This window comes from Phycodurus eques, chromosome 20 (genome assembly GCF_024500275.1).
Source record: "Phycodurus eques isolate BA_2022a chromosome 20, UOR_Pequ_1.1, whole genome shotgun sequence".
Taxonomy (NCBI): domain Eukaryota; kingdom Metazoa; phylum Chordata; class Actinopteri; order Syngnathiformes; family Syngnathidae; genus Phycodurus; species Phycodurus eques.
Window position 1 is genome coordinate 8241541 of NC_084544.1, and position 18078 is coordinate 8259618.

General features: G+C 40.4%; 1 protein-coding gene across 1 annotated transcript in view; it reads right to left on the bottom strand.

The window, feature by feature from the left end:
* Positions 1–18078, bottom strand: part of csmd3b (CUB and Sushi multiple domains 3b) — a 315636-nt gene that overhangs the window by 124994 nt on the left and 172564 nt on the right. Inside the window, exons 7-9 of the mRNA XM_061664276.1 lie at positions 10126–10203; positions 4780–4867; positions 4543–4667 (exon numbers count right to left, since the gene is read on the bottom strand). Coding sequence (XP_061520260.1) covers positions 4543–4667; positions 4780–4867; positions 10126–10203 — 291 coding nt within the window. The remainder of the gene's footprint in view (positions 1–4542; positions 4668–4779; positions 4868–10125; positions 10204–18078) is intronic.

The following is an 18078-nucleotide window of genomic DNA, read 5'->3' on the forward strand; positions in this document are numbered from 1 at the left end:
CTTGCCTGTAGTTCAAATACCTGTAAAATCTTGTCAGTGTTATGAAAATGCTGCCCTTCAAGCAACCCTGGCATACTCAGATTCATCGGATTTACACATATATACAGTGCAGGGGCTTTTTAAAAAATCATTTTACAGCATATACTGTAAATTAGCTTTGCAATGGTAAGGTTCAACTAAAGTAAGAATGGTCCAAATGTCTTCTCTCAATTGTTTCTTAATCCACAATTTGGCTTTTTCTTGTTGTTGTTGAGGGGTGGAAGGGAGAGAGTTATACCAACTATCCATCCAGCCATCCATCTACTTTACCACTTATCCTCACTGGGGCCGCGGGCTGCTGGGGCCTATCCCAGCTATCGTCGGGCGGGAGGCAGGGTACACCCTGAAGCGGTCGCCAGCCAATCGCAGGGCACACATACAAACAAACAACCATTCACACTCACATCCACACCTACGGGCAATTTAGAGACCTCAATCAACCTACCACGCATGTTTTTGGGATGTGCGAGGAAACCGGAGTGCCCGGAGAAAACCCACCCAGGCACGGGGAGAACATGCAAACTCCACAGAGGCAGGGCCGGCATTTGAACCCGGTCCTCAGAACTCTAAGGCAGATGTTCTAACCAGTCTACCACCGTGCCGGTTATACCAACTATGCCCACAAATTAAAAAAAAAATGTTAAATATCATCATTTCCTCAATATTTAGATTTTCAAACTTTAATTAAAAATATCCCAAACTCTTTTTTGAGGATGGTAAAGGGGGTGCGAGAACTCTGTTGGCAAGTTGAAGGGGGTGCATAACTAAAAAAGCTAATCAAACATAGTCCTGCAGTAAGAATGGAAGGACACATTTTTCTCTCAAATGTTTCCCATTCAAATGTTAGCTATTTTCCAGGCTGTGTTAGACAGAGTGGTGCGTCAAACGGTTTATGAAAGGCAGTAGAAAAGTAACAATGGAATCTTCCATACGTGGTTTCTCAAGTCTGTGCAGCAATTTTTCAAGTGTTTATTTGGGGAAGACGGAGTGCGCCAACTGTGTTGAGATGTTGAAAGGGGTGTGTGTAAGAATGCATGGGTCTAAATCAGGGGTCAGCAACCTTTAATACTCAAAGAGCCATTTCGGATAGCTCAATAAAACTTGACGCCAGGTGTCGCACATTGGCGCTGGTGACGCATATTTTAAGGGACAGAAAAATACAAAAAATGGTTAACGGTATTTTAATTTTACAAGAGCACCATAATCTTCAAATTTATAATTACATTTGAAAAACAAACATTTTAATTTAGATTCAATATTCATTATTTTCCAAAATCAAAGAGAGCCACAACGGAAGGATGAAAGGGCCACATACGGCTCTGGAGCCGCAGATTGCTGACCCCTGGTCAAAAGGTTTCTCTCAGCTGAATCAAATTGTTTACTTTTTTGGGATGTTGAAGGGGGTGTCAGGCCTCAAAAAGTTTTCAAAGATAGTCCTGAAGTATGAATGAAAGGACCCGAAATTTTCTCTCAATTGTCTACGTAATAAATTTTTTTTTTTGCCGTTTTGCTATTTTAATTTCTCCCTTGTAAGGGGCCCCTGGATGCCTTATTGCTCCAAATGTGAACCAAAATGTGATCTGGAAACCAAGGTATGTACCAACCTGTGACATTAGTTGCAGTCTTGGACCCCTATTACAGACACGCAGCACACACATGAAAGAGTATGGCTGTTTAATGTTATATGCAGTTATATGCCAAGCACATAATAGCCTTGTTACTAAGCAACAAATGCTGAGCGGTACGGAGCACTTTGTCACGTCAAACAAAGTTGCCTGCTGTGCAGTTGCTCATAATGCTGCTTCTTTATTGCAAACAAATCACTGTTACATAATGTTCTTAAACTTAGTGGCTTCCTTGGAGGGAGGACGCTTAACCAATCATCATGCCTAAGACTTAATGGCAGGCGTTTAAATGATCATTATTTTGTCTTTGGTGATGATGATGATTCTCTAACAGGCATTAAACATATTAAATTGCCAATCGTAAGGAATCGAGAAGTGCAATATCTCGAATAATGACTTGGATAACAAGGTTGATTGTTGTGGACCCATCCGAAACAGAGGGAGGCTGTTGTATCGTAACATTTGGATGGACTTATATTAACTTTACTTACGAGGAGATTGTATTAGCGGAGTCAGTCCATAAGAGTCAAAACTGTTTGATGATCCCTGACCTTGGTGCTGCCCAAGATTAAAAGTCAAATTCCAGTCTTATATAAAAAATAGCAATTGCATGTTTTCTGTAATTGGGATATTGTCACAGCGTAGCTTGGGACAAATGTGAACATTATTGTATGTTTTAAATGTTTTCTGTCAACCGACCTCTAATCCACATTTTGTTTTAATTTTTTCATAGTGTGCGTGGGAGAAGGAGTGCGCCAACTCTGTTAGTATGTTGAAAACAAAATAGTTTAATATCAAATTTCTTCTATATTGTAAACTCCGAACTAAAGAACAATGTTCTTAGCACGTGTCCGAGTCTGGGCCAGAAGGGGGTGCGCCAACTCTGCCCAGGGTGTTTAAGGGGATGTGTGGCTTAAGACGCTTTCGGGAAAGGATGTTGAAAGGAGTTTTTGAAAGGCTTTCCTAAAGTAAGAATAGTCCAAAACTTTACTCTCAATGTTCTCCTTACCTGAATGCATTTTTTTCCCCCCCTAGGGAGCGTGATGGAGAGGGGGTGCGCCAACTGTCGAGATGTAAAAAGTGTGGGGAATGAAGTCCTAAAGTAAGAATGGTCCTAAAGTGTTCTATGACTTGTCTCTTTATCCAGATGTTTGCTGGGGAGAGGGGGCACACCAACTCTGCTGGGATGTTGAAGAGGGTGGGTGGGTTAAAAAGTTACGAAAAGTCAGTCTTTAAATAAGTACTGTATGTAAAAATCCAGATGTGCTCTCTAAATTGTCTCCTTATCCAAATGTTTTCTTTTTACAGGGTTTCCGGGGGAGAGGGGGGTGCGCCAATTCTGTTGAGAGGTGATGAGTAGCTGAAAAAGTTTGGGAAAGACTGTCCTAACATCTTTAGAATGGAACAGTCCAATTGCCTTCTTATCCCAAACTATGCTTACCTCATTCTTTGAGTTTGATTGCTGAATTATTATCAGTCAAGTGATGAAATAATGCATTTCATTCTCCCACAAAGGGACATGCACCCCATATTTGTTTCCTTATATTTTCAAGTATATGTGTCTGTAGCCCTGAGTGCGACACCGTCGGCAAGGCCGACGTTGACAAACGACTTTGGCATTTAATGTGACAGACGCTCTCCGTCTTCGTGACACGCTGCTTCTATACGCGAGCGGTAACCTGAGAAAAGCAGGCCGAGTGTCAAACTGGAGCCAATTTGACCAAAGCAGTGATTACCCGGAGGGTGTATTTTATAATTTTGTTGTGAAGAATGGTTCAAAGCCAAAATGTCATACAAATAAATAAATGATGTAACTGCAACACTGTCGCGGTCCAATGAAAAGTATGTTACTGTCCAGTTATTAAGCATAAAAACAACTAAAATGCTAGACTCTGCAAATATCGACCATTTTCCTCTTTCACATGCGACATCTGGCCTACACCACAGAAGCACTACCAACGCCTAAACCGAGGTAGAGCTGCAGTGTTGTTGGATGTGCAGCCGCTTTAGTTGTAGTAGTAGTAATAATAATGTGCACTAGTTACTAGTTAACATCCACGCCTATCTCTACCCGGTTGCCATGGTAACGCAAAGTAATACCCTGCCCGCAGTAGAAGGGGTGCAGTGTGAACTGTGGCTCATTTGCATGAGACAGGATAGCTCCCAAATGAAGAGCATGCATCTTTAAATGTTGTTTTATGCAAAAACCAAAACAAAACAAAGAAAGCTCCAGCATTGGTGGATGCACACTCGTAGTCACTTGAGCAAAAGTAGCCACTAGTCACCCCCTAGCTTCACCTCTATTCTCCATGGTGATGTAATGTTGTATTCTTGTTGGCACACCACGCAGTAGAGGGGGTGAGGCTAATAAGTGGCTTATATGCACGAGACAGGACATTGTCCAATGAAAAGGATGCTTCTTTAAATGTTGGATTTGTATGCAAAAAAACTAAACTGAGAACTGTAGTGTTGTTGAACGCACAGTTGTACATGCTTGAGCAAGAGTAGGCACTCATCAGGAGCCACCCCTGTGCCGCTCCTGGTCAACACAAAACTGTACTCTCATTCACACACCACACAGCAGAGAGGAGATAACAAACCAAGATCCAGCATTTTGTTTTCTTGCAAGTTACGGTTGGACTACATGGAAACACTGTCATGTCCAAGCCTAAAGCGAAGCAGAGCTGCAATGTTGTTGGATGCCCACTCGCTCCACAGTAGTAAAGGTCGGGATGAGCAGTGGTTTATATGCATGAGACAGGGCAGCTGGATAATGAATTTACTTGTTTGCTTCTTTTTTTTTTTTTTTTAAATACACAGTAGCATTCGTTTGAGCAGCATCAAGCTTTTTTTCTATTGTCTGAATCCAGCTGTTTACCTTTGCAGACGGGCCTGTGGTCACTCCAGGCTGCGAAGACTTCGGCCACTCTCTGGCAGCTTATAGTTTTGCTGCCTTGGAGGACATAATCTTCGTCGCAGGTGAACTGTACCACGCTGCCAATGCTGCGGAATCATGACAAATGGAAGACGAGTTCACAGGAAAAATGCATGTTTCAGTAAATATTACAATACCAGCGTTTTAGCTGAAATGCGCCACAGCTAGCGCAGACAGTACCTGAAGTCGTTGCCGTGGCGTTTACCGTCATCTGGCTCTCCCGGGTCGGGGCAGGAGTTTGACGCCTGTCGCACGCCGCCTTCATTTACTACAAGGACACGTGGACAAGCAGGGACACACGTCAAGAGTCACAAAGAATTTACCTTGCAAATACGGTTTTGAGAGTTAGCTGTTCATGCACGGCCAAGCAGGGGGGTAAAAAAACAAAAACAATTTCATAAGATAGCGTCAATTATTCGCAGAGTTCCTCTATTCGCGGCCGGGCTCGGTACCGTTCCTCCATGAATAAAGTGAGGGGGTCCACTGTATATGGATATACGGTATACATCCGTGTCAACAAAGTTTTTCAGCCTTGATGGAGTCTGTACTCTACTGGTAGTAGTACTAATTCTACTTTACATTTGTGTTGGCATGAATCAAAACTGACATAGCCTAAAAAAGAAAACAAAACAAAAAGTAACTGAAAAAGTACAGCAACAGGTACCTTGGCTCTAAAAAATTCAACATGAAATCCTTAAACATTCAACAAAAAAGCATCTGCCTAGAGAGTACTGTTCGCCGCGTCAAGGCAAGATTATAGTGCAAAACTTGTTTTTTTTTCCCCCTCTTAAACCTTTGGAATATCAGTGTGTGAATAAGTAACAACCCCATGGTGTGTTGTGTTTGTGCTGTAGTACGCCAACACACGTTCTCCCTTCAGGAACGTTCTACTAACGTAGTAACTTTAAGATCACACGAATAACTTTACTTGTTAAAAATAACAATACCTAATGAAGCTAAAATAGGTTATGATTGAGCTCGAGCTAAATTAGTCATGGTATTACAATGGAATTATTCTTCGTGATCGGATTAAGTCTTGTTTGTATTCTGGTACCCCGCGGCTTCGGGAAGAAACCCTGGGAGCGACTTCACTCGGCAAAACTTCATGAAGACGCACGAGGTCCGTCACAGCGAACCCGGCGGCGATGTTTGTTGGAACTTTTCCCCCACTTCTAAAAGCCAGAAAAACAATATGTAGTCTTTTAGAGCGAAGCCGATGAGATGTCGCTGTAAGGTGATGACAGTGATTCAAACGAGATGAGGCAAAGACAACGCGGTAGAGGCGTAACAACACGCCGAGGGCGACTTGGGTGGTGCGTCGGTTTGTTGTGTTGCCACCGTTTGAGCGCCTCCCGTGACTTCCGTTCTCTATGAAGTGACTGTCAAGACGAGCTGCTGTTTTTGTAAAGAATACATTGTCACTAGTTCTTTCTTGTCTTATCTCCTGGTTTAAACTGTTTTCTCGCATTTGGACAAACACAAATAATCCCCCGTATATTTGAGGTTCACTATTCACAAATTCACCTTTTCACGTTTTTATTTTTTATTTTTTGGAACCTCCCTCGCTATTTGCTAAAAAACCAAAAAACCAAAAAATAAAAAAACCTCTTTCTGAAACCCCGACTGAGAGACAAGCTTTGTATGTCAGGTCGGAGGTAAGTTTAGCCTGGGTTGTCACAGAGAGTCTTTGCCGTATGTGCATGTATATGCACATTTGCGGTCAACTTGTTCTTAAGTAGACTCATCTGTAAGCTTTTTTTTTTTTTTTTTTAAAGGATATTGTTGTATGAAATGATATGAAATGTTTTAAGATCATATTCTGTGATTTAGTTTTTCTTGAACAGAAGAGTACCAACAATTTTGCCTACATGTGTTGTAACTGCCGACTGAAACCAGCCATACATCTATTTTGGCGTATGTGATGTGTGAAATAAGATTTTTGGAAGTGTAAGCGTCTTCGTTGGAAACAGTAATTGGTAAAATAGCAGTATTACAGCCATTACTGTTTTGACTGTGAAGTCCTTGGGAGGGTACTTGGCCTCCACTTAACACTCAAAGCTTCGAAAAACACCGTTGTCATGTAACCAAATGACCAAAACAACAGTTTTAATCAATTTCCAAAATAATTACTAATTACTTCAGATTTTAACACCTCATTGAATGTAAACACACCCATAAATTAATTCAGTTGCTAATTTGAAGCCCCCTGACTTTTTAACAACGAACATTCCAGTATGTCTGATACGTTACTATTTGGCTAATTATCTGCCATACCGATGACATTCAAATCAGTCGCACTGTGTGTTGTCATGGCAACAATCCCGCTAATTTGGCTGACACATGGTCCATGTTTTGGACACTTAGCATCGCAGCATTGACATTTACATTACGAGCATGTATTTCTTTGTTTAATTTTTGTTCGAGGTGGTGTGGCCAGCTAACAAACAGTCAGTGTACACTCAGCAGGTGCAGGTGGTTGCCTGTGTTGTTTCGCCGACAGGCTAGTTTGCTGCTTTGCTGGAGCGGCTAATTTGACCATATGGACTCTTCAAACGGCGCATGCTAGAGGGACTGGCTTGTAGGCACGTAAACAACGTCACAGAGGCGCACACGTACTACGACAGCGGATACGTGCGACACGCGTGCACGCTCGCTTTGGTTGCTAAACCAGTCGGAAAGGAGAAAATTAACATCTGACCCAATCAAGGGTGTGCTAATCAGTGTTGAAACTGTTCACATCTGTGCAAGCGTGACTGGACGACCTGTCAGGAACATGACTGAGCGTCTGTGCTGACTAACTCATCCCGCATCGGACACAACATTAGGTACAGCTGTGCCATGTGAAGCAGTGGTTATCAAACTAGGGTTCCCAGACCTTTGCAGGTATGTGAAACGTAACGTGGGGTTCCGCAAATTAATTTACAATAAATTATGTCATATCGCTTTATCCTAAATTTGTCAACTGTTGTGCCAATACAGCAAACAAACAAAACCAATTACTTATCCGAACCTTATCTTTGGGCCAATTAAAAGCTCTGATATGATTGTTGATATATACCCTACAGTGGATATAAAAGGTCAACATACCCCTGTTCAAAGGCCAGATTTTCCTACTAGAAGAACTTTTACATTTCAATCAGAGGCAGTTTAAATGGTGGCAGGTATGTGCTGACTTTCATTTAACATAGTTTTGTATGTGATTGAGTAATTCACAGTCACATTGCCAGTTCCAAGAGTGTGTGCACAATTGTGCAATGATATTATCTCACTTGTTTATTTTTCTTACCCTCTAAAAATTTTTTTTACAGTTCACTAATACAGGTTAGGAGTTAAATTAATGGGGGGAAAAGTTTTGAAATGAATTAGGTGAAAAAGCACAGGCGAGCGTATGTGGAGCCCTCTCTTATTCAAGCATCTGGAATGATTGTGCGTCCTTGGAAGTGTGCCATTCCCTGTCACTGTCCACGGAACCCAAAATGAGTGTCAGTGAAGTGAAAGGGTTAATAATAGCGCACATCATGATGGTTACATACAAAAATATGTCTTAAAGCAAGCATGTCTGTGTTGGAGAGCAGCGAGGGAGTGGAAAAAGAAGTAGTGTGTGAAAGCACTCTAAAATATGCGGGATGAAAGTGGCCGCTGACAGCTTCAATGACTGGGAGCTCGCTAACAAAAAAGAAAAGAATGCCACACTCATTCTTAAATGTCCAAGAGGCTGTTTCCCCCGCATGGAAGCATATCAGTGCGCCCATTTTCACTTTACCGACCATGGTCAAATGGCTTGTGAACCATTAGCTGCCCACAATGTTATAATTTTGCCATGGTATATAATTAGCCCAACCAGTGTGCCGGATTTATTTAAATCGAGGAGTCAGAACACAGGAGTATGTGGAAATATGTACCGTTAGTATTTTTTGCAGTTTTCTGGCACTTTATAAATTAATGAATCCATGGCTCTTATTGATGTTTGTTTTCATTTTACAGACATTTTCTTATAAACTCATATGAATACATAGTGTTGCCGCAGTTCTTGTTTCAAATTAGAATGGATCACAACTTGATGCAATATGCTCAAGAATTACACAGTGGACACATTTGGCAAAGAGGTCTGACCCACTCAAGGCTCGCAATTTGACCTTTTCACCCCTGTGTATAATTAGACCAACCAGTGTACCAGATTTAATTAAATCAAGAAGTCGGAACAAGAAAAACCTGGAAATACTGATTCATTTTGTTCAGTTTTCAGATTTTTTTTTGTTCACTTTCTTGTGAATGAATCCATTGAGTTGGTGGTGTTTTTATGAACCTTTTGGGAAAATACATATAAAGATGGTCATCAGTTCATGACGGAGCTCATGCAGTTGCTACTGTAGCATTGAATTGTTTTATATTTATGGCCTGTATGTGTTTTTCATGCAAATAGTGTAATTGTGACTTAAATGCTGTATTAGAATAGGTTTGTTAGAGACAACTGCGGACTTGCGTACAAATTTGGGTTACATCACCAGCGTTGGAACAAAACGCTATTTTACAGTGTACCACCACATATTTGCGGTTCACTACTCACACCAGGGTTATTTTTGGGAACCTATTTTCGATTATTGGCTTAAAAACTCACTTATTCGTTGTTTTGTACTCAGGTCAAAGCACTTTCTAATGTATATGCTTTTCCGGCAACTTATGACATCTTGGTGCCAAGGAACTATGTCGAAGGGAGTTAGGGAGCGTCATACAGTGCTTTGTTGCCAATTTATGTATCTTAGTGTCAAGGCGCCGGCACGGTGCTCGACTGGTTAGCACATCTGCCTCACAGTTCTGGGGACCGGGGTTCAAATCCCGGTCCCGCCTGTGTGGAGTTTGCATGTTCTCCCCGTGCTTGTGTGGGTGTTCTCCAGGCACTCCGGTTTCCTCCCACATCCCAAAAACATTGCGTGCTAGGTTAATTGAAGACTCTAAATTTCCCGTAGGTGTGAATGTGAGTGCGAATGGTTGTTTGTTTCTATGCGCCGTTCCCCCACGAATAGTGGATAAATGCTGCTTAGGCGCATCATGACTACCACACAGATTTAGACATTTTAGGATGAGCCTAGAGGAACGGAACGCCATCATGAATTGAGGACCCCCTGGTCACTAGTACAAGCAGCGAGCAAGCAGCAGGTGATGCAAGGCAGTATCCAAAATGAAGGCGAAGAAATACACAAAGCGAGCTAGCGAAAAGACCGTGCTCATGATTAGAAGAAAACACATGCATAAACTGAGACATTGTGATCATAAATCTATATGCAAAAAAAACCCAAAACATTTTTACAGGCAAAACACGTCACTCTAAAAAATGATTTTCAACATATTTGTGCTTAAACAAAATATGGTTCACATAAGGCACAATAAATTGGAGGCACTTAAGTGTTGAAAAGACATTTTTTTAAGAAGCAAAAAGCAGGCAAAAGGAAAAAAGAGACAAGAAAAAGTAAGGCCATCAGCACACGTTAGTTCATTAGCCACAGCGACATTAAGATGCAAACTCACAGATTGAAAACTTGCCGCCGGAGTCTTTGCCAGGGAACAATTTAACGCCCCGCGACTTAAAATCTACTGAGCGCTTCACTGCAGAAGAGAACAAAACACACAGAGAGAAGAAAGAAATCAGAACAGACTGGATAAAGAGGTCCAAATAAGAATCATAATAATAAAGCAAGAGACAAGCGAGGAATGGAGGGGAAAAAGTGGCCGGTTCTTCTCCAAACGCTATGCTAAGAGAAGGAAGAGTGGCACGCTAAACAGACAATGACAGGCAAAAAAATAACATCAATTTCATGTCAGGGTGTCCTGCTGCCACATTCAGAGAACAACAAAAGAAGTTCAAGAAAATTGGCGCTTGTGTTGGGTTGGCTCGACTTGCAAAGATTTGATGATGTGTGTCATAACAACAACAATCTCCATTCAACCATTCCTGATTCTTGGGAGACCAGCCTAGTTTGTCTTGTAAACTCCAGGGTGAAAGATACATTCATTCATTCATTCAATCATTCATTCATCTTCCGTTCCGCTTATTATGCAACAAAATACAGCTTTAACACTGACTATGAACACATTTCCAAGAATGAGGTCAAATCCCAATTTCATCATGACATTTTAGCTAAAAAATGAAATAATAAATCAATTTAAAACAATTAAAAAAAAATAAAAATACAGAATACCGACTATTATATATCTGCCGTTATGGCAGATTTATTAAATAAATGAAAACAAGACAAATGGAAGTAAAAGACATTGAAAGGTATTGGATTTTAATACTGAATATTCCTGGATTAATGAGAATGAATAAATAAATAAAATAAACAATGACAAAGTAAAATAAAACTAAATAAAATTACACAATAAAATAAAAATGATAATTATAAATATTGGATTTTCATAGACATTGAATGTATCTGCAATATTATGATAATCAATAAATACATAAAATAAACACTGAAAAGTACAGATACAAGATACAAAAAAAAAAAATGTAAATCTAAAAAATATACTGGATTTCAAAACTGAATATACTTGGTGTAGTCAGTTGGCATTTGATAAACAACAATTATAAAGGAGTTAATGTCTCTGTAAATTGATCCATGCTTTGTTAACTATATCTCACCAAAACCCCAACAATTACAATTAATTATTTATTCTTCTACATCCATTTGCTGTTGTGTATGATGCATGAAGCCAATGGCACGTTTCACATCATATGCTTTTATCTTGACTTTCCAAAGGCGCCTTTATGTCCAACAAGAAAAATGGAGCCGTTAGATGTGCGCCCTCGCTTTGGCGCAAGAAAATGTCCCATTTGCCACATGCATTCATCTGCAAACTAGTCAAATTTGTATTCACCTGAGCTAATTCATTGGCTGTGTTTAGTGTGTGTCTTAAAACCTGTGTGAATATGCATTCAAGTTAAACATCCCCATGGTGATGTTCTCGCGGTAGATGGAGGGCCAGATGTATTGAACTAAACCACATTTATTGGCTTAAATGTTTGATTTAAAAGAAACATTAACACAAACCGGATTAAATTTGTGCAAACGTTGCCTTTAATTCAAGACTTGTCGAGACGCATGTACCAAGAAGCTGTTCCCCGGTCTAATATTAGCTTGATGCTTTTTAAGAACAATTTAGGTGAATTTTTACTTCTTAAGAGAAAACAGAGCATAATAGCAAGCAGACACCCAGAGGGCTGAAACGTTTTTTATTTGGAGGAAAGTCATTTTAACACCACAGATCTTTTATGATTATATCATGGCGTTCTCAGAATAACTTATTTAGGCAGACACACAAAGATGCACTACTTAACTCACAACATTTGGGCTTAGCACATTTTAACATGGCCAAGTGAGGATAGCAAATACTAGCTGCCATGGCTAAGGAAAAGAGGCAATTATATTCAATTTAATTTTAGCCACTGAGAAATAGAGTGGGCTAACTATTTATTTTGTCATTTTATATATTTTTTTTAATTTTAAGTTTTATGACTGCCACTAAAAGTTTATTGTAAAAGTGGTCTATCTGACTAATCGTAATATTTCATGAAGGACTATTAATAATGTTCACATATACTAAAATACAGATGCACTGGCAACCAAGCTTTGAAAAAAAAAAATATATATTGATTGCAATAAAGGAGTGCCTCCTACATATCAAAATTGGAATTAAACCTAGATTTACTCTAGTATCAACGTTTTCAAAGCAGAGTTCCCGATATTGCCAGCCGCTTTAGGGCAATTTTACTGAATTTCCAAGACATCAAAATATTGTTCTGTGGCAATATAATTGTATGTTCTTCGTACATACTGGAATTTCTCTCTCTCATAATCGAGAGAAGCGAGACGAGCTGAGATTCACCGCCTCGTCAAAAGCTGTGCTGATCTAAAATCCAACGCCGCCATCTACTGGGATCTGTTAGTCATTACAGTGGTTTAAAAAACAGATTCTCATAGACAAGCTGGGCGCGACCCTCTTCCACATCCACTCGTTGAAAAAGTTGCTTCAAGATCATATTTGTCAATGACAGTAACCGGTTGGATTACAGTTGAGAGAGAAAAAAAACGTCCACGGCAGTGACTGAGTTAATCTGAAAGATTTGCCTCTATCTATTTGTGTTTGCACTTAAAGTGAAAATGACAAACATGGAGTTAGCCCACTCTAGTGTACAGCGCCTTATTTGATTTGTTCATTTTTGGGTGTAAATTAGAGTGCTTAGAACATTTTTTTGGTATTGTACCCACTGTAAAGAATGTAAAATGTGGTGTTGATTGTATGAAAATGTTGCAGAGATAATTGTCAAAGCAAGCACCTCATTGATCTTGATTGCTATTTAACACTATGTCTGATGTTTGATTGACTTTAAGGGACATCTGACATCTTAAGTTATTAAAAATAGTATGCCAATCATATCTGATATAGTCACATTGATGTATAGTATTTTTGTGCCAAACCTTTTCAGCCCTTGGAAATGAAGTTACTGCCTGGAGTGGCTAACTAATAAATGTTTTATTTGTTAAGTAAACTTTAGTCACGTGTTTTCCTGGTCGATTTTTAAGTCCACTGTGGTAGCGTTACAAATGTGTTAAATTAGGTTAGCAATAGGCTATGGCGCATTCTAAACGGACCACTGTCGTAAAGCGACGAACCACAGGACTGTAAATCTGTTGAAAGGATCCAATCTGAACAATATGTCTGGTAAATGTACTGTCTGGGTCCAGATCTGGAACGGAGTCCTCCTATTGAGGACCTCTGGCATAATGTATGTGCAGACCATGGATTCAACAATACCCAGTACTATTTCACTCCCCGAAGGTGTCGCACATTTGAATAATGTTTTCGTACCGGCACTCGCCTTTCTTTTGTCAATTTTTTCTTTTTTCTTCGACTGACTAATGGTTATAGTGGTCGGTTGCTATGGTGGCAGGCTGACAGATCGCGCCGTCGTCCTTTCATTAAGAGTCAATCCCAACACCCCGCAGAGACAGAACCTCATGAATAGGTCATGCGGAAAGATGACGAGAAAGAAGGCATGTGATTGGTGGCTCTTGGGTAGGAAACCAGATTGTTCGCACCTCTCACTTAAGCGTGGGACAAAACCTCCTTACACACCAAGTACACTTTGACTTATGAGTGTAATTTGTTCCATGACCAAGGTCGTAACTCAATTTACTTAATAATCAATCAATCTTTCACATTAAAATAAATTGAAACGTCATTAATCCGTTCCAGCACCCCCAAAACGACCATTTTTAAAAAAATGTTATTAATTAAGAAAAATAGCAATGCATTGTAAAATATAAAAACAATAAAAGAGAATGTAAAGAAACAAACAGCTTTTTTAAAAGTGTAAATAAGACGAAAGACAGACAGACGTGGTCTAGTGCGTGATGTCAGATTTACTACACAGTTAGTTCAGTGTTAAGCACCCTGTCCATGCTCCTTGCAAGTGTTTTCATTTTAAATTTTTTGGGGGGACGATCCCATTTAATAAATGGCTGAAACTAGATCTGGTACAGTCGCTCTCCTTTTTTTTTCAAAACACTCGTGCGGCAGCGTATCTGAAACTCATTCTTAACTCTAACTCTAAAGACAAAGCAAGGGCTTGTTACTTGAAAAACTCATTCAAGGTACCACTGCAAATATACTGTATGGTGAGAGGTATTTACTGATATGCATTTAAAGACTAAAATAAAGGAGAAATTAGGGACGCATAAATACACATTATCAGGATTTCTTGAAAAAAAAGCTCTGTTTGGAAACATTTTGAAAACTCTATTAAGTCACTATTACTTCATTATGTAGTATTTAGCAGAGCATATGCCATTAGGACACTAGAATCGCCTTCATACATCCTTAAAAGACCCCTGCAATTTGTTTTTTTTTTTGGGGGGGGGGCAGCTCTTTCCATGTGTTTGTATATGACTGCACGCCGCATTTTCTTTTGAATGCGCATAAGCACTTCGTCTTTTAAGTCCGCCTAACAGGTTTAGAAACGGGGGATTTCAGGGAGGTTGAAGTTGGTGCTTTTAAAATCTGTGAGTTTATCGGTAGAACGCCGGAATCTCTCCCTGGTTTTTAGTTCCGCTCGCGCCGTTAAACCGTCACATTCCCCAATGCAATGTTAATGTTGTTGAACATGGACCAAATCATATATTTTTTGAGCCTTCGAATTTGCACAGGTGCATGGCAGCTTTTATAAACAAATTTTTATAAGGGATATTAGTTCCAGGGCTCACAGTCATCAATCTACATTGGGAGCACCAGAACTCTAAAGACTTGGGCATCGGATGTAAATATGTAGAAGGCCGACACTCTGGTTCAGGGAGTCTATTACACCCCATGCTCGGTCTCCGATGTCTTTGAGTTCTTGAACAATGTCTACAGAAGAGATCTGACAATTTCCCTCAGGGAATTGGCACCAAAAGTCCAGTCTACATTTAAGGTTAATGCCATGGTCTCACAATCATAAAGCAAGACAGGGAGCAACAAAACTCCCGGTCTCATAGCCCTTGAATGTAAAATATTGGAGCCAAACACTCTGGCTCAGGGACTCAATTACTCTGCATGGCGTCTTTTGACTTCCCTAAAAGAGGATACTGCTGCCAAGGTACTTTAATTGAGGCCAAATGAGTCCAGTGTAAGGTCTGTAGCCATGAAGCAAGACCGGGAGCACCAGGACTCTAAAAACTTTGTTTGCTTGTACATACCTGGAACACTAAAAATTCTGCCCACAGTACAACTAGAGCTACTTGTTAGAGTCAAAGTCTTGCAGTCATAAAGCAAAATTGTAACCATTATGGACTCCAAAGACTTTCTCCTTGGACTCAAATATGGCAGAACCCACAGTTACAGGGCTGGGCTCATTCTCCAGCCAGCCATTTTATGCCAGAATTGTTATCTTTAACCAAGGCCGACTGACTCCTGAACAGGTTCTCAAAAATAACCAGCCTCACTTCTATTTCTGCACATATGATGAGCTGTTCCACCACTCTCTACAGCACCCTAGCGTGTGTGACTCACCCGCTTGCTCTTCTAGTATGAATAACTCCGGCCAATGGTAATGACAGAAGTTGACCTATTTCGAGGGAACCTGAACTGTAAAATTTGTGTCACCATTTATAACTGTGAGCCTGTTGACAACTTGCACAAGCGCTGCTTCCCTGGCTTTAATGGAATTCATGTTTCTTTATTCCCCTTACCAGTGGGAATGAGTAAGAGCCGCCACCGTAGCCTGCGAATAATGCATCTTCATCCACAGTCGATGGTGCATTCGCTTGGATGTGAGCCGTACATGAATAAAAGATCAAACCTGTGTCATAATTAATCCACGCTTAATAGGTTTTTTTCCCCCTTCTGTGTAATTGCCCTGAGGCCTCAAATGCTAAATACGACAACATCCAAGCAGGGCATCCATCCATCCATTTTCTACCGCTTATCCGAGGTCGGGTCGCGGGGGCAGTAGCTTTAGCAGGGACGCCCAGACTTCCCTCTCCCCAGCCACTTCATCCAGCTCTTCCGGGGGGATCCCGAGGAGTTCCCAGGCCAGCCGAAGGACGTAGTCTCTCCAGCATGTCCTGGGTCGTCCCCCGAGGTGTCCTCCCGGTGGGACGTTCCCCGAACACCTCACCAGGGAGGCGTCCGGGAGGCATCCGAATCAGACGCCCCAGCCACCTCATCTGGCTCCTCTCGATGTGGAGGAGCAGCGGCTCTACTCTGAGACCCTCCCGTATGACCGAGCTTTTCACCCTATCTCTAAGGGAGAGCCCGGACACCCTGCGGAGGAAACTCATTTCGGCCGCTTGTATCCGGGATCTTGTTCTTTCGGTCACGACCCACAGCTCGTGACCATAGGTGAGGGTAGGAACGTAGATCGACCGGTTTTCGGGTTAGCTCCTTCTTTACCACAACGGATCGATATAAAGTCTGCATCACTGCAGACGCTGCACCGATCCGCCTGTCGATCACCCGTTCCATTCTTCCCTCACTCGTGAACAAGACCCCAAGATACTTGAACTCCTCCACTTGACCTGACCCTGCCAAGGGTGTAGAGCTGGTCCACTGTTCTGACTCCTGGTCCACTGTTCTGACTCCTACTAGTACTACTACTACTACTACGACTAATAATAATTATAGTAATAATTATTATTATTATAATGCCACAAATATAGAATAAAACACAATTCCTGACAGCTACTTTCATTTCTTCAGCATGACCAGTGAGACATGTTTTCCTGCTGTCTCTATTGTGACACATGACCGCACCCCTTGCCGAAGGACATCCTTGCACCGCGTGTAACCTGCTCCACACTCCATGCCTTCGGTAGCAAGTGACATGCGTGTCAAGGACCGCCGTGCAGCGCATTATTAAGGCTGTCTGAATGGAGGCTAGTATTCAAAAAGATCTAAGCCTTATAGATGGAATAGTAATTGACAAGGCCAAGGCCTCGTAGCACATTATTTACTTTACTTACTTGTCTCTGGTGATGGAATGCTGTCTGTACAAGCTGCACTGCATGATCCTCAGGGCTTTTACCGTATTCATGACTGGAAAAATATCATATTCATCATAATATTATTCTTATTTAAAATATGTATCTTTCTATCAGTTTTTGTGTGTATTTATTTTTGTTTTGCATGTATTTTATAATGCAACTTTTATTGTGGTGTACAACTGTACTGTATTATACTGAAAGTGATAATCTTACAGTAAGTATAGTATCTGGAATTCTAGATACTATTTAGTATATTAGGCCAAAATGAATGTTCATATATTCTTATTGTCTATTTTTTATTTCAAGAATATATAAAAACAAATATCTCATTGTGGAGTAGTATTATATCTATAAAAATAATATAATACAATTTTGGAAATATATGAGCATTACATTTAAATGGATTTATGACAATGACAAATAATAAGAAATGTGACATAATTTTCCAGTTGTGTAATACTGCATTAATTGCAATGATCTCATTTACATTACATTTACATAGTCATCTTATTTACAATACTTAATAAATACAGTCAAATTATGTTTTACTAATTACATACATATTTAAGTCTTTAAAATGCATTTATTTTAATTGTACATGAGTTTATATATTTTCATATATTAATCTTTTTTAAATGTATCCATATACATTAATATATATTAAATGTAAAATGTATTTAATTATCTGTTAATCCATCCTCAGTCAGGTCGCGGGTGTATCCACGCTGACTTTGGGCGAGAAGTGGGGCATACCCTGGATTGTTCACCAGCCAATTGCAGGGCATATACGGACAAACAACCTTTTACACTCACATTCACATCTAAATGGAACATTTTGAGTCTTCAACAAACCTAACATACATGTTTATATAATGTGAGAGGAAACATAAACAGAAACCCACGCAAGCATGGGGAAACATACAAACTCCACACAGGAAGGCCACAGCCCGGATTCGAAACC